Source organism: Vitis riparia, chromosome 11 (assembly GCF_004353265.1).
Source record: "Vitis riparia cultivar Riparia Gloire de Montpellier isolate 1030 chromosome 11, EGFV_Vit.rip_1.0, whole genome shotgun sequence".
In the NCBI taxonomy this organism is placed as follows: Eukaryota; Viridiplantae; Streptophyta; class Magnoliopsida; order Vitales; family Vitaceae; genus Vitis; species Vitis riparia.
The window spans coordinates 15,172,892-15,194,613 of NC_048441.1; the positions used below are offsets into that span (position 1 = coordinate 15,172,892).

The 21,722-nt window shown below is 34.1% G+C and overlaps 4 protein-coding genes across 5 annotated transcripts in view; 1 reads left to right on the forward strand and 3 right to left on the reverse strand.

Moving 5' to 3' along the window:
- Positions 1-797: 797 nt before the first annotated feature.
- Positions 798-3,579, reverse strand: LOC117925217 (protein BUNDLE SHEATH DEFECTIVE 2, chloroplastic-like). The gene is made up of 5 exons (XM_034844153.1): positions 3,390-3,579; positions 3,192-3,292; positions 2,760-2,823; positions 1,554-1,650; positions 798-1,034 (listed from the first exon to the last, which is right to left on the reverse strand). The coding sequence occupies exons 1-5, from the start codon at positions 3,445-3,447 to the stop codon at positions 956-958; spliced, it is 399 nt and encodes a 132-aa protein (XP_034700044.1). The 5' UTR covers positions 3,448-3,579; the 3' UTR covers positions 798-955.
- Positions 3,580-3,778: 199 nt separating this feature from the next.
- On the forward strand, positions 3,779-8,247 carry LOC117925216. The gene is made up of 9 exons (XM_034844152.1): positions 3,779-3,881; positions 4,404-4,534; positions 4,825-4,897; positions 5,034-5,116; positions 5,325-5,363; positions 6,308-6,378; positions 6,450-6,564; positions 7,145-7,290; positions 7,921-8,247. The coding sequence occupies exons 1-8, from the start codon at positions 3,836-3,838 to the stop codon at positions 7,211-7,213; spliced, it is 627 nt and encodes a 208-aa protein (XP_034700043.1). The 5' UTR covers positions 3,779-3,835; the 3' UTR covers positions 7,214-7,290; positions 7,921-8,247.
- Positions 8,248-8,875: 628 nt separating this feature from the next.
- LOC117924456 lies at positions 8,876-13,707 on the reverse strand. The gene is made up of 2 exons (XM_034843060.1): positions 12,925-13,707; positions 8,876-9,778 (listed from the first exon to the last, which is right to left on the reverse strand). The coding sequence occupies exons 1-2, from the start codon at positions 13,522-13,524 to the stop codon at positions 9,416-9,418; spliced, it is 963 nt and encodes a 320-aa protein (XP_034698951.1). The 5' UTR covers positions 13,525-13,707; the 3' UTR covers positions 8,876-9,415.
- Positions 13,708-14,522: 815 nt separating this feature from the next.
- LOC117924488 (nuclear pore complex protein NUP205) overlaps positions 14,523-21,722 on the reverse strand; it is a 64,170-nt gene continuing 56,970 nt past the window's right edge. Inside the window, exons 36-45 of one of the 2 annotated variants that reach the window (XM_034843112.1) lie at positions 19,890-20,060; positions 19,673-19,810; positions 18,440-18,583; positions 17,904-18,026; positions 17,689-17,781; positions 17,413-17,550; positions 17,202-17,302; positions 15,911-16,030; positions 15,707-15,839; positions 14,523-14,885 (exon numbers count right to left, since the gene is read on the reverse strand). In XM_034843112.1, coding sequence (XP_034699003.1) covers positions 14,802-14,885; positions 15,707-15,839; positions 15,911-16,030; positions 17,202-17,302; positions 17,413-17,550; positions 17,689-17,781; positions 17,904-18,026; positions 18,440-18,583; positions 19,673-19,810; positions 19,890-20,060 — 1,245 coding nt within the window. In that variant the 3' untranslated portion in view covers positions 14,523-14,801. Of the gene's footprint in view, positions 14,886-15,706; positions 15,840-15,910; positions 16,031-17,201; positions 17,303-17,412; positions 17,551-17,688; positions 17,785-17,903; positions 18,027-18,439; positions 18,584-19,672; positions 19,811-19,889; positions 20,061-21,722 lie in introns of both variants that reach the window. The other variant, XM_034843111.1, reaches the window with a different exon arrangement.

Here is a 21,722-nt window from a genome sequence, read left to right on the forward strand (position 1 = left end):
AAAAATATGTAACGTATTTAGCTTTTGTATCATGAAAAGAAAATATTTTATTTAAGAAAGTATCTTCCGTATAATTTATTATATTTTGGGTGATTTTTTCTTACACATGTTGACTTGAAATTGAATAAATTTTATACTAATTTGAATTAAATATATATTGGATTTATAGAAAATAAAATATGCAAATAAATTAAAATATTTTGCATTTAATATGATATTTTTGAACTGATTGATCCTTTTTCAACGTAGTCTTTTCATAAAATTTAATACCTATTAATTTATTAAGTTCGTAATTCAGAATTTATTATATAATTTTATTTTAAATAGTAATATTGCTTGATAAAATTTCCTTATGTACTTTTTTTTTTCTTTCTAAATTAGTGGATTAACATATTTACTTTCCTTTCATGTTAAAGTACCGAGGTCATAAGAAAAAAATAAGAGATGAAAGAAACATCAACAATTAAAACTATTTTGATTCATTATCGGCATATTAAGTTATTTTCATTAAATATATTTAATATAATTAATAATTTAAATTAAATTATTAAATTAATAAACGTGCTTTGGAAGTGTAATAGTATTGGTTGTACAATCCCTTACAACATATTGGGAGACACGTATGCTAACTTGAAATTAAAACATACAAGGACAACTTTATTGGTATTTTTAGAAAGAAAAATTTTCTAATAGCAAGTGGTTTGTAAATAGTTGTAATAGCAGAAAGTCGTAGGTTCGACCCTTACCTGGCGCGCCTAGACAACTTAAAACCATAATTAGGAATTTCTTTATAAAAATTCCGCAAGAATCTAGCTCCATGGAGAAAAGTATCACATTTCAAGCTAAGAAAATGTCAGATTCATCCATGATACACCACTCAAGGCTGAACACAAATTGACCCACATGCTCACTCCTCCTGACCACTGCAACATATTCAACTTCCAGTTCCATAGAACTACTCATCAAATGTGCTCATGAATCCTCCAATAAAGCCTGCTCCATTGCAATCCCCACATAAAATCTCCCTTTTGCCTCTGCAAGGAACAAGAATTTTAGGTGAGAATCAGGTAATGGGTGCACAGATGAGATATCTATATCAATCACTCTCCATGGCTTGCACAAGGGACGGTGGAAACGCTGGGTGAAAAGAAGAGACTGACATATAAGAGGAGCGTTGAAGTTGTCAACAACACGTATTCTATACATGTATATATGGATTTCATTCCATCTAAAGAGCAGGATAGCGATTTTGAAATGTGAAGTTGTCCAAAGGAATCTAGCATGTGCTTAGATTGATAAGGCATGGTCCATGGGGCAACCCTACCTAAGTGAATAGTTTAAAGGTTTCAAATATCAATAACAAAACACTGACACTGGGGCTCTATTTGTTTCAAACAAAATACAAAAGCTTGAAAGCAGGGGAACCAATGGGAAGAGAGGGAGTTGGGGAGTGGAGATTGTATTACTGTAGATACACATCATGTTATATTGCTGTACTTTTAGCTTAAAACACAGTATAATGCACTAAAATAAAAACAATTTGATCTTGTTACCTGCAAAGCCAACATAATCCACCAGCTTTAAACTGCCCATTGAAGTGGTCTACAGAGTTAACTCCATCACCTTTGCATTGTGAACACTGAATGGCACCTGGTAGTTGGACAGGAACATTAGAAACTCTATGAGCCGACACTCTATGATGTCGGTATTTCATGGGATAAGTTCAAAAAAATTAAGCCTAACAGTTTAAGAAAGATGTTTCATAGCAATAGTGATAGTGAGTAGACCGAAAGACAAATTTTTAGTCTTGCATGACTATAAGCTGAGAACAATAGTTGAAATGCCAATGGAATAAATTTGCCTAACCAACACAGACTCATTCAATGACCCACAAAGAGTTGTGGTTCCATCAAACACTTCATCATTGATGTTGCTCAGGCAATGTATATTCCAAACCAGCTATTAGACAACAGATTGATATCACACCACAGGACAAATGAAACGTTAGTTAGAAAAAATTGATGTAACAAGCAGTAGGCTTGGCTCAAACCCTCCAATCCTATTATGTAGTGAATGAAAAAGATGTATAGACCCTTAACATAAAAAGGCATCCATAATGCGTTTAACAAAATTCCAAATGGGTGTAATGGGAAAACACTAGTTCTAAAAGGCTTTCATCAAGCATAATTGAAATTTTCAAAAGCTGCAGCCTAAGGCATTGAAAGAGTGCTACTCTCCTCATGATGAGAATTAGAAAAGAGTCCTAAACAAAATAATTATTACTCTCTGCTGACAGATTTTTGAATTTTTAATTTCTATTCGTTCATCGGTATTGTACCAAGCACAGGAACTCGGAAAAAAATAAAAATCACTTGATGCAACAATATATAGCACTCACAAGTTTAAGAAGAATTCAAAGGCAAGGAGGTCATGGAGATTCTTTTCCTATATAAGGAAGAAATGTCAAATGTCATGAAGATAAACCCAACTTCTATCTTCCAAGGTAAAGCATATTTATGGGAGAAATATACAAAAACCTTAAACTGTATCATTGAATGCTTCCATAGTTTGCATCCTAGAGCATGTTTCAGGTAGACTTAGTAACCATAAACTTCATCATCAAGTAAAAAGATATTTATATCTATTTCAAACATGCATCAAATTCTTATGAAAAATTATCATCAACACAAAGAAGATTATATACCAAACACAAGTACTAATAATGGTAAGATGCTACCAACTAACCACCATTTTCTTACCATTTCCATCACAATTAGAACAGACTATGCTATTTGGTTTGGTACTTTGATTACTATCTGTAGCCTGTTGAACCAAGAAGAAAGTGAATTGAGGATTAGGAATACAAAGGTAAAAAGAACAATATGCAATCAGCTAGTAGGATTTAATTAAAATGCGTCAATATCAACAGCCCAGACCCCTCTCCACTCTCCAACCTTGACAAAAGTATCTCTTCCCAATTCCAAGTATTTTATTTTCTACCCTGCTCTGCTCCTCTCCACACAACTTAAATTGGGAGAAGCTCAGCCAAGCTCCAGCGGATAACAGTTCAAAACAAATGCTTAAATCATGGCCCCACAACAGACAAATTCAACAAGGCAGCACATTCAGTTTCAGCCAAAGAGCTAATGAAATTAAGCAACTCTGAATTGGAATGAATAAGCTCTCCTCACCTTAACCTCCAAAGACTGAAATTTGGAATTCCCATGGTGTTGAAATACATTATTGAATTTAAAAACCTTTCCAGCAGCAGAACTCCCAACAACAACCACCCCTTGAAAAAATTCAAAAAAGGGTCAAATATTTATCAAATCCAGAGCAACATACAAGGCTAAACATTAGGGTTTGAGAGAGAGAGAGAAAGAGAGTACCTGGTTTGTGTGAAGATTTGAAGGAAATTGCAGGTGAGAAACATAGAGAGTTTGCCATGGGGTTTGTTTATAGAAGAAAATGGTTTGAAATTTTAAAGATTATGAGAAGGAAGAGAGGAAGGGAGAAAGGAAGGTTGAAGTGAGACTGAGCTTGAATGCTTTGGTGGTAACGATTACAAATAGAGGTGACAACCGGATAAGCCTCCCTATTCTCTCTCCCCCAATATTAAAATACTTTCCTTAAAAATAATTTTTTTCCTATTTTTTTAAAACAATAATAATTAATAAATATATCCGAATAATCTATGAAAATACAATAAAGGGCGAACCTGGTTGAAACATAGAAACGGTGTCGTTTTCCCGGGCTTCATACCTCTTTACTTTGCTACAGAAAATGGAAAAATTGTTTTGGAAAAACATAAAACAGAAAACAAAAGAACACAAAAATGGCGAGCGCTCTTCTCTCTGTTTCTCGTTTCCTCCCTTTGCAAAGTAAGCATTTCCCACTTCACTACATCGTCCAAGTGTTTCTCCCTGTTTGTTTGCTGAGAAAATTTCATGAAAAGAACTAAAAATGAAATTTTAAGCCTTGTGGTTCATATTGCTCTGGATTCCTAGAAAGGAACAGAAAAAATCCACGACTAGGGAAAGGAATTGCTTTAGGCATAATTGAGTAGAGCTATTTGTTTTCTCAGGTCCCGAATAACAAAACGTCTGCACCCAAAATTGAATTTCCTTAACTTTATTGTGTGGGAAATTTTCTTCTTCTTCTTTTAAATATCTGGCTTTGATTTCATCTGTTTATCTTCAATTAGAACAGCCCATGCCCTTTAATTCCATAAATTTTATTTTATTTTTCAAATTTGTGTTAATCTTGTGATATAGTTCAATAGGACTGTGAAAGAGAATGCCTTCTATCCCAAATGGATTACAGCAAATTGGTTATCCAAAGGAAAATATTCTCTAGTCTACAATGCTACATATTTGGAACTGATTATTTGTTATTTCAAACAGACAGGGAGCTGGGTGGATTTATAAGAAATTTCCGGAGCCCGCATCTTGGAGAAGTTATAGGTAGTAAAAGTTTTGTGAGAAGGGCTGTTAGGAGGAGGGTCCATGGAGACTGCTTTGTGGTTGCCTCTGTGGTTTGTACACTTCTTATATGCATCTTTAACTTAATGTTTCAATTTAGTTAACTAATGTTCTGTTGTTGTTCTTGAGAGTATAGGCTACTTGGAATTAAATATTTTAATTTTTGTTAAGCATTCTACAAGCAACAAGAAGTTTGATAGAATTGATTTAATGGACTTTTTTTTTGGTTTTCTAATTCTTGAGAAACTGATTTGATGAGTTTTTTATGTGGGTAGATTCCATTTTGTGTAATTCTTTTTTCTTGTAATTTTTTTTTTAAAATTTTCTTTTTCATGTTTGTCAGCTTGGACAGAAGGTCAAGAACAGAGAAACAGTTATCCCTGACCCAGATTACCGAATAGCGAGTGTCCTTCTTGGTGAGTATTGAGAATTTTTCCTTATTCTCTAGAAATGAAGCTTGCAATTGTAAATAATCATCAGCTGTACTTCCCTTAACAAGATCAATGTCTAGCATAAATCCTTGAACATGATGCCCAATGTTTATGGTAACAGGTTTATCTGGTGGATTAATTTATACAAATAATCTATTACCAGCTGCACCTGTTGGCCTCCTTGGATTGCTCCTATTGGTTCAGGTAAGGATAACTAGAAATAATTCATGTATAGAGTAGAGCTCACAATTCGTACTGTTTTATGGTATCCAATGGTTATTCATACCTATCACTTTCCAAGCATTTCTTCTTCTTTGATTGTTTGGCTTCCCATTTGCTATCGTTTTCTTTACTTTTATGAATCATATGGTGTTCTTCTAAACAAGCTAACTTTTCTATTTCTTTCTCTCAGACAAGTAGAGTGAGATTTGTCTTTGACAATGAGGCTCTGGTGCGTTCACTCAATCTTCCCAAAAATTGTACCATTTCTTTCTATATTTGAAACAGAGGCAATATAGAAAGCATATATTTAATCATTTCTCTGAATATTTTAACTTGCACTAATGCTTTATATTATATGCATATGAAGTTGAGCAGGGGCTCATGCATATATCTGGGGCAAATTAAATGCCTTATTAAGTTCAATGTATTTGAAGTATCATCCAGGGAGGCTTCCGCTTAACCGAAGTGACATTCTTATTCTCAATCTTGAATTGAAAGACTGTGAGCAGATCCTTCTTCATTTGCTCCCATCAATTTGCGAGTTTGGGTCCATGGCACTAGCACCAAGCTCCCATCTATTCACTTAATATTTGTCTAAAAATCTCTATACTATGAATGTTGAAAATTGAACTTTTAAGACATTTTAGGTTGCTAACCATTAAGCTACAGCTGCCACCTTGTTATGTTTATGCAAGATGATTCTTTTAGTTGTACACAACAAAAATAGACGTGCAGTACCTGTAGATTTACATATCTGTTTTACACATGTATCTGGATAACCCCAGCTCTTAAAGCATTTCTAAGATTAGGTCTCTAGTTCCTGCCCCCGCACTTGTTCTCCATTCTCTCCAGGCTAGGCATTGCCTCACCTTTCTGGACAATCCATTGCCTGCATCAGTACTTGATGACTAGTGGCAGCTAGGTTACCTAGAGAATCAAGCATGAGAACCTGGAAGTCCCTTAAATACTTTTCCTTACTATATCTATCCTTAAGCCTTCAGTTTTGGGTCACTTGAAACCTGGGTCTTCATCAAGTTGGTGTTTAGTTCTGGATTTGTATAACTTGATACAGAAATTTATGAGTTGCTCCACATGTCATTCCTTTTTAGTATAGATCCAATCAGCCTATTGAAATCTTTTCACACTACTACTTTTGATGTTTTGTGATTTTAGGAGGTAAAAGTAGGAGAACAGCTTCAGGAGTCAGGTGAAAACGTTTTTGTGGGTGGAAAAAACTGCTGGAAGTGAGTGCATTCTGAGTTTCCTTTCAAAATTCTGATAAAGATAGTTGGTTCACCTATTGGCTTTATTACAGATATTCAACATTCGTGAACTGGGAACTCTGGTGGCCAAACTTCCCTATTTTGGTGTATTTTAAGGAGACACAAACTAGGCCTGAAGGACAAGTGCACTTCTTTCCAGTAATTTTTGTGAGTATTGAGAGATGCAAAAGCAACAATTTACTATATTTGTAACCTAGCTGTATGTAGCATCTAGGAGTTAAAAAAATTATGTCCCTGCTTGATAACTGTTTTGAAAAACAGTTTATGAGAATAGTTTTTGAAAACTCTTCTCAGATGTTTTATAGAATAAAAGTCTATTTAGGAACCTGAAATGTCTTTAACTTGTTTTTAATTTTTTTAAATATGTTTTAAAAATAATTTTTACATCTAATACTTTATTTTTAATCATTCTACATTTTTATATAATTATTTTTTAAAACAACCCTTAAAAATAAGTAAAAATAATTAAAAGATATTATCTAAAAATACTATGTTTTATGTTTTTAAGAAGAGAAAACAGAAAACAAATTTTTTTATTGTGAAACGTATTTTCCTGTTCTTTCAAAAATAGTTGTTAAACAGGTCCTCTGTTTCTAGTCACTCCACCAGTTTATCCCAAAAGGAATATATATATATATAAGTCTGCTCATATGTCTTGGACCTACAGTTTGAAGCTTCCCAAAAGGAATACTTATATATTTTTATGCTGTTTTCTTGTAACAAATAGAATGGGAAGCAACTCTATGATGTTATGGTGGAGCGAGCTGGACCTTCAAAAACTAGTGGGCCCAAATGATTGTGAAAGTTTGAGTTCCGTGGTCTCAACTATCCTGCCACTTCCATCTGAAGATCAAATATATTTAATATTGTCGGGTAAGATTAAATAAGCTACTAGGATTTTAATTTTATGTTGAATTGATGCTGACATTCACTATTTTGCCTCTACTGCAATTTTTATTTTCAAGGAAGGTGCGCCTTTGAAGTTTCTGATATAGTTAGTGAGCAGAATAAAAATTATATGCATCTTCATAGCAATCTTATTGTGGGTACATATTTTTTTTTATCAGAAACGAGGAAAATTATATTAAAAGAAGAAAAGATATTAGAGAAAGAACGGATACAAGAGAAAGAGAAGAAAACAAGAGAAGGATGAGAGGTCCTTCCCACAAAAGCAAAACTGAGTAAAAGAGAAAACACCCAACTTTATAAAACTAAAAACAAATAATTTTGTATATTGTATAATTTTGTATATTGGTGTTTGCATTGCAATTGTAATATTGTATATTGGCAATGAAAAGATGATAGTCGAATTTTGATCAAGGCACAAGCTCAGATTGCTTACACAGTAGATGTCAAATTTTTTATTTGAATTACCCCTCAGAAATGTTTCTTTAGGTGATTTGTGAAGCTTTTCTTGTTTCTTGCTCTCAGTTAGATGGTAAACATTGCAGTATAAAGTTTAACAAGTTCTCTCTCTCATGCATGTTTTCATTTTTCTTGCAGGTAAAGGTGCTTGCCATGTTTACTTGAAGCTGCATATAGAATATATAGTCGACTATTTATCCATCAAACTCTGTTATTTGTGGACTATTTCACTGAGGTGCTATAAGGCTTAATGCTGTAACCTAGCATTTTACTTAGCTGACATGCATGTAAATATATTGGAGACAGAAATTTACTCTATATTTTAAATTTTGAACATCATACAGTTGGCTCTTGATGTGGTGTTATCCCACCATTAGGGACCCAACTCAACTAATTCATTGCTCAACCGATGCAAATGCTGGTGTGAATCTTCAAGAAATACAAAGGGAAAGAAATTATCGCTTATGGACTCTCTTGTTAGTTTGTTTTGTCAGCTAAGCTTTATTCATTAAGATTTACAAAGAGAAGCCTCACTACAGACTTCCTTTTGAAATTACCAACCTAGCGTTCCATCTGCTTGCTGACTGGCAAGTTCAAAGGCTGAATCGTGATGATAGACACAACTACAGTAATGATCTCAGACACAAAATAGTTGTGAAATTCTGAAACCTGCCTTTTCCCTATCTTCTATGCAACGAAAATTAAATGATCTTGCTAAACTCTTGGAAATTAGTTTATATCAAAAGGTGAATCATAAAGGGATAAAAACATAACCGGATTCCACTTTACCAGATTTTAGCTTATTTTATTATGAACAGTGAGGTCCTACTGTAAAGCTCTGTAAATTTGTTTTCTAAAGGAAAAGGGATAGGCAGTTACCACCATGTTTGAGAAAATTAGATCTGGGTAATGCGTGAACCAGAAGAGATTGGTAAATGGCTGGTTGTTATCCGTTGATTGCAAAAAAATAAAAAATTCCGGATATCCTTTCCACCAGAGAGAGGGGAGTTTTACACAAAAGGGCACAGAACTGTTTAAAAGATTACTTGTACTTTTGGGTTCTAACGTCACTTATTCTGGACAACATCATGTATTCAAGAATCTACAAAAATTAATATATAGATGCAACTGACAGCCTTAAGAATCTATGAATGATCCAGTATGTCGTGGAAACATTAAAAATATCAATGGGTTAATTCCAGCATCCATGTATGGAAGAATAAAGAATTGTACCTTTTTGACACAGTTGCAAACCAATATAACCAAAATGAACACCTACAACAAAGAAACTAAGAAGGGTAACTAAGATTCTCCAAAAAAGCCAATTCATCATGCAGCTGCTTCCAAAGATGGATTTCCTTTTATATTCAGAACCCTTCTAGAGATAATTACTACAAACAGTGAGGAAGCTGGAGTTAAAGCTTAGTCATCTTTAATTTTGCAGTTACTGACTCCTATATGGGTAGTTCCCTTAGTAACTTCCACTGATGTATTGGATCATTTTCCACAAAAAGTGATACCAAGCCAGCCAAATACCTCTCACTGCATCGAAGAGAGAATAAGAAACAAGTTGCAGTTATGCTATTAGATTCAGTCTGGGCCACATGGCAATAATACTAGCAAAATCTGTTCATTAACCCTTCTTGGTGCAGTGGGCATCTGTACCATGCTGAGTGCAATGATGGTAGCCCACACTGTGGAGGAACTCCCTAATCTCTTTAGCACTGCTGTTGCTAGCTTGCAACAATCGCTCATCTTCCTCATAGATTAGATATGGGGCTTCACTTTCCTTTCTTGACAGTAACTTAGTGGCCCCCTTCAGTACATGATACTCCCAGCCTTGAACATCAATTTTGAGCAGAAGCACAGGCTCTGACTCTGGGATAACCTCATCAAGAGGGATGGACCTTACTTGAAGTTCTATCTCTTCATTGGACTTGAAGGCCATCTTTGCACCAGTGGCTGAAACAGCACTATTGTCAAGCCGACCAACCAACTAGTAAAATAAGAAAGGATGCATAAGCAACACATAAAACAATGAAGGGTAGCATCAAAAGGCTTAATTGTTAAGAGTGTTTTTATGAAAACCACAGGCCCAAGTTAAGGTGTCATTATAAGATAAAACTGAAATAAAATATTCCTAAGGAATAAACTCGAATATACAAAGTATAATCACATAAAAGTATTCTATGATCTACATATATTTGAGTGTTTCAGCTTCTCAGAAACATTATTCTCCATGATTGTTTCCAAGTCCAGATCATAGCCTGTGACATGATTAATAACAGAACAAGTCTCCTACCTTATGAGCTAACCACACTTTTTCCCTTCTAAAACAGCTAATTCACTAATATTGTTTGTTACACTAAAGGGGTTACTGGACCAATTAAGCAAACATGATTGAGTAACACTAGTCTCCTATCAAAATAAAAAATAAAAAAGATTGGGTAACACTAGTCATACATAGGTTGGTATTTTTCATGATAAACTTGTAACCAATGCATTTTCCTTTTATTCCCATGATATAACTATTGGATTGGACATTAACAATCTCATCTAAAAACCAATTGATGTCCAGTAAAGTTAGATGAAACCTTTCATAACATTTGACATCACACCTCACGGGCTAGTTCTAAGACTCATCATTTGGGTAACCCATCCCTATACTTAAGTGCGACATTGTTGCACTTCAACAATCCCTTCCCCAACATATGCTCCTGTGATTAGAATCCATGACCCTTACCTCTAATACTAATTGTTGGATCAGACTTTAATGGCGAAAGCGTAAGGCGCGGTGTAAGCCTTGAAGTGTTGAGTCATAAGCCTTTTGAAACCCTCATTTTATAATTAATAAATATTTCAAAATATGTAAAAATAAAAATAAAATAGTATAAATGGAAAAACATGAAAAAAAAATCCATTAGATTTTTATATATAATAATATAATTGACTTAAAAAAATAATAAGACATAAATGACTTGAAATTTAATTTTGCAATTTGTGATTTAAAAAAGCAAAAGAGAAAAATACAAATAAAATATTTTCAAAAATTGAAGAAGGTAATTTCTTTTTTTCAAAAATCACTGTTCACTGTTAGGTGAATTTTTTTAAGAAAAAAATATAACATGAATAATTTTAAAAAAAAAAATACTATGAGCATGGAAGTGCTGAGAGAAGGGTGTGAAAATCAGAACAGTGATCACTTGAATGCTGTAAAAATTGAGTGAACAGTTGTCAGTGGGTGGGTAAAGTGCAAAACTGAGAATAAAAAGTGAGAGAATAGAGAAGAGCATATAAAAAAATAAAAAACCAGAACAGTGGGTTGTGAAATCAAAACTAAGAATAAAAAGAGAGGAGATGTGGAAAAGTGAGACCTAGAAGGGAGTGAGGGACTGAGAGAGAAGACCAAACTGTGGGGATGAAGCAGCAGCCAATATTCACGCGTCATCATTGCTGAAGGTACAGAGCAGCACTCCCTCAAAATGATGTTGTCAAAGACTTGGAGTGAGAATGAAGCAGCACCTTTTGTGTTCTTCGCATTTTTCCAATGCCTTCGAGCGTTTTCAAAACACCTTGCCCTAAAGCATGCCTCAAAAATGCCTTTCAAAACTTTGCCTCTAATACTAATTGTTGGATCAAGCTTTAATCATCCCATTTAAAAACTAATTGATGTCTAGTGAGGATAAGTCAAACCTTTTATGACATTCAACACCACATCCCACAGGTTAGTTCTAAGATTTATTATTTGGGTGACTCATCTCTGGGTTTAAGAGGGACATTGTTGCCCAACAATCACTCCCCAAACATCACGCTTCCATGACTTGAACCCATGACCCTTGGTTCTAATATTAATTGTTGGATCAGGTTTTGGCCATCTCATTTGAAAACCAATTATTGTCTTGTGAGGGTAGGTCAAATCTTTTATGACATTCGACATCACGTCTTGTTGGCTAATTCTAAGAGTCATCATTTGAATGACCTATCCTTGGGTTTAAGAGCAACATCGTTACACCTTAACAATCCCTCCCCTAACATGACACTCCATTCACTGAACCAAATCCTTGACACTTGGCTCTAATATCAATTGTTAGATTGAGCTTTAGCCATCTCATCTAAATATCAATTGGTGTCCAATGAGGGTAGGGTCAAACCTTTTATGATATTCAACATCACACTTTGCAGACTAGTTCTAAGAGTCATCATTTGTGTAAACCATCTCCAGAATTAAAAGTGGCATTATTGCATCCCAACAATCCATCCAAGTTCCAACAATCCTTTCCCCATCATCACACTCTTATAGCTAGAATTGATTACCTTTGGCTCTGATACTAATTGTTAGATTAAGGCTTTGATCATCTAATCTAAAATAAAATTAGTATCTAATGAGGATAGGCCAAATAGGCCAAACCTTTTATGACATTTTTGGCATTCGTAGATTAGTTCTAAGAGTAATCATTTAGGTGATTCATCTCCAAGCTTAAGAGTGATATTCTTGCAGACCAACAATTCCTTTTCCAGCATGACTTTTTCATGACTCAAACCCATGACCTTCGAACTTTGATCATCTCATCTAAAAATCAATTGGTATTTAGTGAAAGAAGGCCTAACCTTTCATGACATCACACGTCGTATGTTCTAAGAGTCATAAAAGTCATTATTTGGATGATCTATCATCTGACTTAAGAATGGTATTGCTGCATTCTAACAATAACTAATGAAAAGAAGATTAAAGGATCTCTCGGAATAACAGTATGACAAATAGTTCTAAATGAGAGGAAAGACACATAATATTAACAACAGATTTTGGTTGCTTAACCATGTCAATAACTTATTCATTGATAGTAGATAAAATCTTCCTTTCCCCTGAACTTTATATCTATTACTCAAAAAGATAAAACCCCATCAAGGGGAAGTCCAACAAATAAAATCACATCCATCTCCATTCCCCATGAAAAACTGAAAACTAGAATTATTTGGATCTTCTAACCAAAGTTCCTAAGCTCATCAGTATTTTATTTAAGATAAGATCAAAATTCAATATAATTATCACGCGATTTCCCCATGAAAAACTGAAAACTAGAATTTCGTTAATTCATGAAAAAAAAGAACACATAATAAAAAAGATTAAAAAGAGGCAAATACCTTATGAAATGTAATATTTCCTAGTCGATCCGAAGCAGCAGCTTCAAACACAGTAACCGACTCCCCAACGCGATTAAAGAAAATGCCATCGCAAATCCTCTGCAGATTCTCAAATACCGGTTCGAACGCCAAAACACGAAACCCCATCACAGCTGCGGCAAAAGTGGCCATACCCACATTGGCGCCAACATCAACAACAAACCCATTTTTACCCTGATCTTTCATCTTCTCCAAAATCTCCTGAACCGTCAGAGATATATCGGGTTTCCGAAAGGGCTTGCCTTTCAGGATCCGAACAATGTTCTTGTGGGGCTTGTCGGGCAGGGTCCCAAAATCGGAGAGGGAGTAAAGAAATGGGTATTTGACGCCTTCGACGATGTTGGCAATGACAGGGTGGGACTGTGGACATTTGAAGCAATCAAAGGGTTGGATCGTGCGCGAGGGGATTAGGGCCTTGAGAGCGGAGACAGGGATAGGACTAGGGGTGCGAGAGGAGAGGAAGAGGAAGATGAGGAGGAGGAGAGAAGAGGAGAAGAGCAGGAGAAGGATTCTGGGAGAGAGGAGTCTCGGCGGTCTGTCTCTTTTCCAGGCATTTGCCATGGAAAATGACAGCTTAAAATTCTCCGGCAAAGTGGAAGTCGAATTTTCCGGGAAAACCTGGATTGATCTGGATTGGATCTACAAGAGAATGCTGTAACAGTGTTGATGTGACCAATCCAGAGAGTATGGCATGGCTGCTTCACTAGCAGTCTAACACTAGCTCTTTGTTCGTTCACAACCTCCGCTTCTCACTTTTATTTTTATTTTTTAACTTAGCCAATATATTAACTTTTAATTTCATTTTCACATCCAATCACAACATTAATTTAAGTAAATGCATATGGCACAATCTTTATGATGGATGAGCCAACATTTTAATCCTTGACAATATAAAAAATAATTAAAAATATTTTTTTATTTTCAAAGATAAAAATAAAATAATAAATGAAATATTTTTCTATTTCAAAGATAAAAATAAAATAAAATAAATAAAATAAAAACCACACAAAACTCATATGTTAAGTAGGTGTTTAATAAATCAACTTAATATCTTTAACTTGTAGTAATTACTTAATTTAAGTTATTATATAAAATATGGATGATAAAATAACTTAAAGTAAAAAAATAATTTTAAGTAATAAGTAAAAATAATTAATTTATTTTTAAATACACATTTTTATTTTATCTTTTTACTCCTATTTGTCTTAATTTCTTATATTTACAACTCTACAATTTCATTGTTACTCAGAACTCTTTTTATCTTAATTATAAAATAAATATGTAAATTTTATAATTTAGAATAAATTTTAAGTTAATTTTATTAAACAACCTTCATACTTTAAACTAAAAATTAAATAATAAATTTCAATTTAACTTAAAGTAAACTTAACTTATTAAGTAACAATTATTAAATTTTACTAACACCTCCTAACTTAAACATATTTGAAATTCATGTTGTAAAATTGATACAATGAACAAGAGGTCATTATGACTGGGGGGGCCTCATCTCACCCCAACTGCTTCAATCTCACTGCTGTCTACATATCTGCTATGAATAGTGGACAATGAACAATGTGAAGGGGACATGCATTTGACCGTGTCAAGTTACAATTAGTTGATGCTGGGCATTTCAGATCCATCTCACATTAATTTCTATTGGAACAATTTAAGGATGCCAAATGAAACAGATTAGTATATTACACATATACATTCACTGATACATTCAATAGGTTTCAGAAGCTGTGAAAACTTTTATATGATACTCAAGGCAAAGCAAATACATAAAATAGTCGCCAGGAAAATTTTTGGTGGGCTCTCCACACATCCATTATTTTGACTCATGCACCCAACTTCTGAATCCCCAATTCCTTGAGTGAACTCACTAGTCTCCGGAACACCTTCAGGTTGTGCCCCACTTTATCCTGTCAAGATGAGGAAATCCCATGAAATAGAATCCCAAAAAATCTTTCAAATTAATGAAATTCATATGCGTGAAAAGGGTTTCAGGTTAAAAGTGATTAGAGAAGAAACAAAAACAACCTGACAATCAAAAGAGTAAGAAGGAAAAACAGTGGGAAAATAATGAAAAAAGAGTTGTCATTTACCTACTGTCCACAAATTTGAATGCACCTTGAGCTTAAATCATAAAATTTGTTAAATTTCTAATAGAATTCCAAAAAGACGATAGAAAGACAAGCTAACAACTGGCCCAATCTTACAACCATCCTACAGGTTATCATGATGAAGGCTGGAGTAGCATAGATAAGAGTTGGTTGTGCCAAGGAGGGTAAATAATTTAACCTAGGATTCCTTTGCTGAAAGCAGAGAGTAAGGTCAGGATATGGTTCTAAGAATCCATGCTACCCTCTTCTGTGCAGCAAAACAAATTCAAAACATGTTCATGACATGTTCATTGTCCTCCAGGCAGACGCAAAGTGGATTCCCCCCCAACATCATTGTACCAGAAAATCAATTTCACAAGAATGTCATTAAAATAGGTAACATTAAAGGAAAATGGAATTCTAACATAATCCAGCAATATTTGTATAGTTGTTTACTTGAATTGATTTTCTGTCAAAACCATCAAAGTCCAAATCCAACAGTCACCAAGCTATATAAAAAATAGGAGTGAATTTGTCAGGTTGACAACACAGTGTATACCATACCACCATCCTAGATTTGAAATAACTGTGCGTGACGGTGTTCCTATGAATCTATGATTAGTAGACAGTGAAAAGCATACCTCACTAAGCAATTCAAGTCTTTCTAATGTTGGAATCAACTTCCCACAGAACACTGATATGTCTTGCCCATTGTCAAATTTGTCACCGAATGTAATTGCTTTTGTGGTTGCACTTGTACCAGGGGTAATAGAGCTGCCAAGAAAAACACATTGGAAAAGGGAAATAAAACGACAATATGTTATCAGGAAAAAAAGAGATCATACCCATCCTGGAAATGGACAAGGATTACATTCAGCACATGCTCCGCAAGAGGAAGCAATAGGGTAATTAGCTGATCCCTATTGCCTGCAACCTGGCACATTTCCACCATTGCTATATACCTCCTGTAACAAGAAGAGAAACATTGAATCTAAAATCTGAGCAGTGGATGTGTATGTAACTATGTAGATAAAGAAACAAAAACAACATGTGCTCCATGAGGCAGCACCAAACACACATGGTACTCCTCACAATTCACAAAACAAAGTTACTACTGACTGCATTTTCGAAAAAACAAAATAGGAAAACTGGGAGCAAACAGTGCAGTTGTTGATATGACACTACTTTCATTAGGAAATAATACAGATTAAACTAACTGGTTGAGGAATTAAAGTTGGGTAAAAAGTTTTCGAAGGTCAACATGTCTGCATATATACATAAATATATACCTGGCATGCCAAGGTGTATCCAGATTCAATCTGAAATTATCTGGAGTTGGTAACACATCATTATGCCTGATGAATGTATCATACAATTATGTGAATCCCATACCTTATGGGAGGGAAAATTTGGACCTACTTGCAACCCAATCATAATCCATAGACAGGCTTACCAAGAAGCTTATGAATTGGATTTTGCATGGGATTAACATTTGATAAAGAGATCAAAAAGATTATTGTACACCATTATTGTTGCATTAGAAGAACAGTGAAATAGTGCATTTCTCTTAGAACAAACAACCCTAGCAACAGAAATAGACCAAATTACTTGCCTAACACATACCACAAGCAGAAAATAACCGGATAGGAACCTAAGCAATACAGATAATGTTATAAGACATAAGGCCGAAGTTCTTGCACATGGCAGAGAGTATTAATCCAAAGTGCAAGGGCCAGTTAGGTTCATTCAGCACAATGGTTCAGTTTGCTCAACATCAAGAGTTAGTGCCAAGGGAAAAGACAGATAGATAACTAGCATTTTATGTGTTCATTTCCTGATGATAATGTCAGGGGTTAACTCCATACCAAACAATTTAATGTCACACTTTGAGATGATAAAGAGACCAACTGGAGTAAAAACCCATTAAGTTCGAAACATCATTGCAACAAACTGATGCCTATGCACAAAGTAGAGATTAAAATACTCAAGGAGCCAACAAATCTCAGTATAATGCCTTACTTAGCATGACCATGTTAAAGCTTTGAAACTCAAAATAAATAAATAAATGAAAAGGTTATGAAATCATCCCATGTAACAAAATCAAACAGAAATTGAAAACAAAATCATAAAGAAGACCTTCTCTGTGTATTGTCAGATGATGAAACACAATCTTGTCGAACGCACATACTGATAATTTCATCCACCTCTTGTCTTGATAGTTCATTTATGTCTTGAATCTGAAAATCAAAGAAGATTTATTGCTTGTGACGTGGCATGATAACATAATATCAACATATTGAAATCAATAAGTGAAAAACATTAATGTGCATTTGGAAACCTATTTCACCTTGTTAAGCAGTAAGGATTTATCCTCTGCAGCTCTTTCTAGGGCAGTTGTTACAGAATTAAGAAGATAAACAAGTAAAGTCAATGTGGGCTGCTGAAGTCTACCAGGTGCATGGTAATCAGTGGGACCATCCAAAACCTGGGAAAAAGAATGTAGATCAGATAACAATTGTTTCTTTTCTCTCTTTCGTTCTGTTTTTTTGTTAATCAACTTTAAAATCATAGGGATGGAGACAGACAAAACCAACAGTTACCGGGTTAAATTTTGCATATCTACCTGCAGTCTCAGGGATTTCTTTGTAACAAGAAAATATAGATAGGAGCTCAGGCTAAAGCATAATCGGAATATGTTCAATTCAGACTTCCTCTGCTTCTGATCAGTCACAGTGAAATAACAGAAAATATATAAAAAAAAAAATAGAACCACAAATATATATTGACTTTAAATCTCCATCACTTCTTTGATTAAGCTCAAATAAGATATTGACTTACATCAAGAGATTGAACTGGCTGAGTAGGAGTACGAGACTCCAGATCATGCGAGAAGAGAGAACGCATCATACCAAAAAGCCCTTGAACAAAACCATACTCATCACTCTCCTCATATGGCCAAATCTAAGGACATTTTTTTTTTTCAGAAACAAAAGATGTATTAATTGATGTGAACAAAACATGAGACGGATAAGAAATCCTCCCCATGAGATACAAACCTGATAAAAAAAGACCCCCAAACCTAAGGACATCAAAAGCTTTTCATAACTAAATGGATCCTTAGAAAAGAAAACAAGAAAATAGAAAGACATTGCTTTACAAGATAAGTAAGAAGAGACATAGTTGTTCAAGGAGCACAGGACTGCCCTTAAAATAGAAATAATTTTCAAAGTGCTGAAAAATCACCTAAATAGGTTTGATACAGGTTAAACCATATTACTTAATCCACAGACAATGGCAGAGATGACTTTAAGCCATATACCAGCTTCTTTCACATGTCCAAACTTAGACCTGAAGAAATTTAAAAAAGCACTCACCTTGCTAAGTATACCAACAACAAGATTGATTTGCTCCATTGTTAATTCGTCAGCTTCCAAAACATCTTCTTGAATAACTTGGTCAAAGAGCAGTTGATGCCCTTTGACAAAATCTATGACTTCACGGACAGTTTTATTCTTCACCTATTACATACCCAAGTTAGCAAGAACATTATTTACAAGATGCATGGAAAAGGGAACGATACAAAGGAAGAGAGATGAAAGAGAAACAGTAATACAAAACTGTAAATGTCCTTAAAAAGAGAGATAATATATTTAAACCAATAATCCATGCATAACAAAACTAAACTGAAAACCCATTGCTAAAAAGTAATCAACAGAAATTTTCTTAATTTGCCAATATATTGATGTAACTAATGCTCTAATAAGGCAAAACTTATGGATTAAATAATGGGAGAAATCACAGATTATTGGCACACATCAGGATCAGGGCAATGATGCTTTATTTGAGTGGTTTCATGCCTTAGTAATTGGTTACCATAAAATCACAGGATACAAAAAATTTCACATGAAAACAGCACATCAATGATATGCATCAAACTTGCTTTTATTGCATGAAAAATTATATGATACAGATCACTGAATTGTTTGACTGAAAGCAACGCCATGATTTCAGAGAATAATTTTGCATGTTTCTTGAGGTGATATGGGAACAAAAAAAAATTCCTTGCTTTTATGGGTTACTGTTGCTAAGAATTTTAAAGGGGCTCCATTGACTCTCATTCAAAAGATCAGTTCTTGTTGTGTTTTTATACGGAGGGGGAGGATATTCTAAGCTATCAATTTGACCCAAGAGCTTAGGTTGTAGGGCAAAAGAAGATACACATAGAACAAAGGTTCTCAAAAAAGTAAAAAAGCATTGACCATATTACAGCATATGTGGTATTTCTGATTCCTCGTATTATTTCCAATAACAGAAAATGTTCTTTTGAGAGAGTTTCTTGACAACCATAAACCATTCCACAGATAAAAGAATATAATTTCTTGATAACTGTAATTGTTCCCCACCTCATTTGTGATTTCACCATGATGAGGAATCATGGTTTTACCACAAAATAACCAAAAGTTTAGAGCTTCTAAGCAGAAAGCACAGGTATTGCAGGTGCATCATGGGATTTCGCCCAATATAAGAGAATATTCTAACACCCAACACATGCAGGCAAGTAACAAGACATAAGAGAGGAACTACTTCAGAGAAGAGTATGGACTGACCTCAAAAAAATCAGATGTATCAACCAATGAAGTCAGAGAAAACACCAATCTAAGTATAGGAGCTATAATTGTTTGTTGTTTATCAATATTCACAGCTGCATCTCTTCTAAGTTTAGTCTCAAACCGCCGAAAACTCCCCTGCTAGTTTAGCTCCAATTTGTGTTAAGTCAAATAAAATATATGACTATACGAGATTGGTGAGAACAAAAAACAATACCTTCACTTGAAAATTAACCACCTTGCATGAAGCAATATGCTCTAAAGCACCCATGGAAAATAGAATCTGGGCCCCTGATTTCCCATATTTGTGACTAATTCTCAACACTAAAGCAAGTTCGGCCTCGAGAGTACATGTTCGCTGCAATGAGTCTAATGAACGCCCACCATCCTAAAGAAGTTAACTACATGTCATATCTTCTAATATATCAAATAAAAAGCACTGCCAAAGATATATACAACCATCCGTATAAATCAGTACTAATCAGGCAATAATAAATAGTAACTCAGGCAGCTCATATCTGGTGAAAGATACGAAGCTTCAAAAAATTAAAAATAAGTTTCATAACAAACAATGTCTTCAGATGTGTTTGCATAAATAGTAAAAATTTTGAGTTTTATGCATAATGCAATATGTAAGACATTATAACTTATCTGGACATAAGCATAAACAAAGTTGTTAAAATTGGGATCCTATGTTGGAAGGATGGGGTGGCACACGAGATCAAATTCAGTACTGAAGACTAAAGATTGGAGAGGTGAAAATCAATAATATATCTACATTCAAAACAGTTAAAAAAATATAAAGAAAACTAGAGTTAAGAGAAGTGTAGGGAAAAAAAGAAAAAGAAAAAAAGGAAACATATGAAATATAATTATTATTTCTTTCTCTTTTTTGTACAAATTCAAAAGGCAGGACAAGGGTAGAGCTACACCCTAATATGACATCAACCAGTGAATAAACAAATTCTAAATAATAAAAATAATAATAACAACAATGAAGAGAAAATTTGGAAATTCCATATATTAAATTTTGCTTAAAAAAGGATTTTCTACGATTAAAGATGGAATATAAGTTTATTGTTTCAAACAAAGAGAGAATTGTACCACCAAAATAAATTTGGAATACAGGTTGGCAAAAGAGCTACACCCCATTAAGTAATCAACCAGACAACCAGTGAACAAATGCAACCCCATAGGATTAAACAAAATAAGAACAATGGAACAAAAGCTTGGAATTCTTCTGTTGAAGAGGGAAGCCAATTGTATAATCAGATGTACAGGATGTAAATCAGGGAGTTTCCTTTCTTGTATAGTTAACCATAATTTTCTATGATTATCTGATCCTTAAGCTAGAGTATAGAAGTTTCCATTTTCTATTTTTTCTATATCTCTAATTCCTCTTCTTCAAATTATTGTTCATCTTCAAATTTCAAAAGGTGGTAAGAAATGAAAATCTGCATTACTGAAGTAAAAAAATGAAACAACAATGAAAAGAAAATTTGGAAATTCCATATTTTAAATCATGCTTAAAAAAGGATGTTCTATAATTAAAGTGAAGCAACAGATGGAATATAAGTTTATTGTTTCAAATAAAGAGAGAATTGTACCACCAAAATAAATTTGGAATACAGGTTGGCAAAAGAGCTACACCCTATTAAGTAATCAACCAGACAACCAGTGAAAACAAAAACTTGGAATTCTTCTGTTGAAGAGGGAAGCTGATTGTATAATCAGATGTACACGCTATAAATTAGGGAGTTTCTTGTATAGCTGACTATAATTTTCTATGATTATCTGATCCTTAAGCTAGAGTATAGAAGTTTTCTTTTTCGATTTTGTCTGCATCTCTATTTCCTCTTCTTCAAATTATTGTTCATCTTCAAATTACAGAAGGTAACAAATGAAAATCTGCATTACTGAAGTAAAAAAATGAAACAAGTTATTCAGTCTCAAATGTTAAAAGATAAAACACATTGAACAACTTATAAGAAAAAGAATACAAGAAATGTTTTCTCACTGTCTAAAACCTATATACGTAAAAAGGATGTAT

Bases quoted from the DNA above. Each gene is read 5' to 3' on its own strand.
- LOC117925216 (XM_034844152.1), top strand. From the start codon at position 3,836: ATGGCGAGCGCTCTTCTCTCTGTTTCTCGTTTCCTCCCTTTGCAAA. The intron at 3,882-4,403 runs GTAAGCATTTCC...TATTTCAAACAG, and splicing joins TCGTTTCCTCCCTTTGCAAA to ACAGGGAGCTGGGTGGATTT. The intron at 6,379-6,449 runs GTGAGTGCATTC...GCTTTATTACAG, and splicing joins GGTGGAAAAAACTGCTGGAA to ATATTCAACATTCGTGAACT.
- LOC117925217 (XM_034844153.1), bottom strand. From the start codon at position 3,447: ATGGCAAACTCTCTATGTTTCTCACCTGCAATTTCCTTCAAATCTTCA. The intron at 1,651-2,759 runs GTAAGAAAATGG...TCCAACTACCAG, and splicing joins TTCTAATTGTGATGGAAATG to GTGCCATTCAGTGTTCACAA. The intron at 1,035-1,553 runs GTAACAAGATCA...TGTTCCTTGCAG, and splicing joins GGATTATGTTGGCTTTGCAG to AGGCAAAAGGGAGATTTTAT.
- LOC117924456 (XM_034843060.1), bottom strand. From the start codon at position 13,524: ATGGCAAATGCCTGGAAAAGAGACAGACCGCCGAGACTCCTCTCTCCC. The intron at 9,779-12,924 runs GTATTTGCCTCT...TTATTTTACTAG, and splicing joins GAAATATTACATTTCATAAG to TTGGTTGGTCGGCTTGACAA.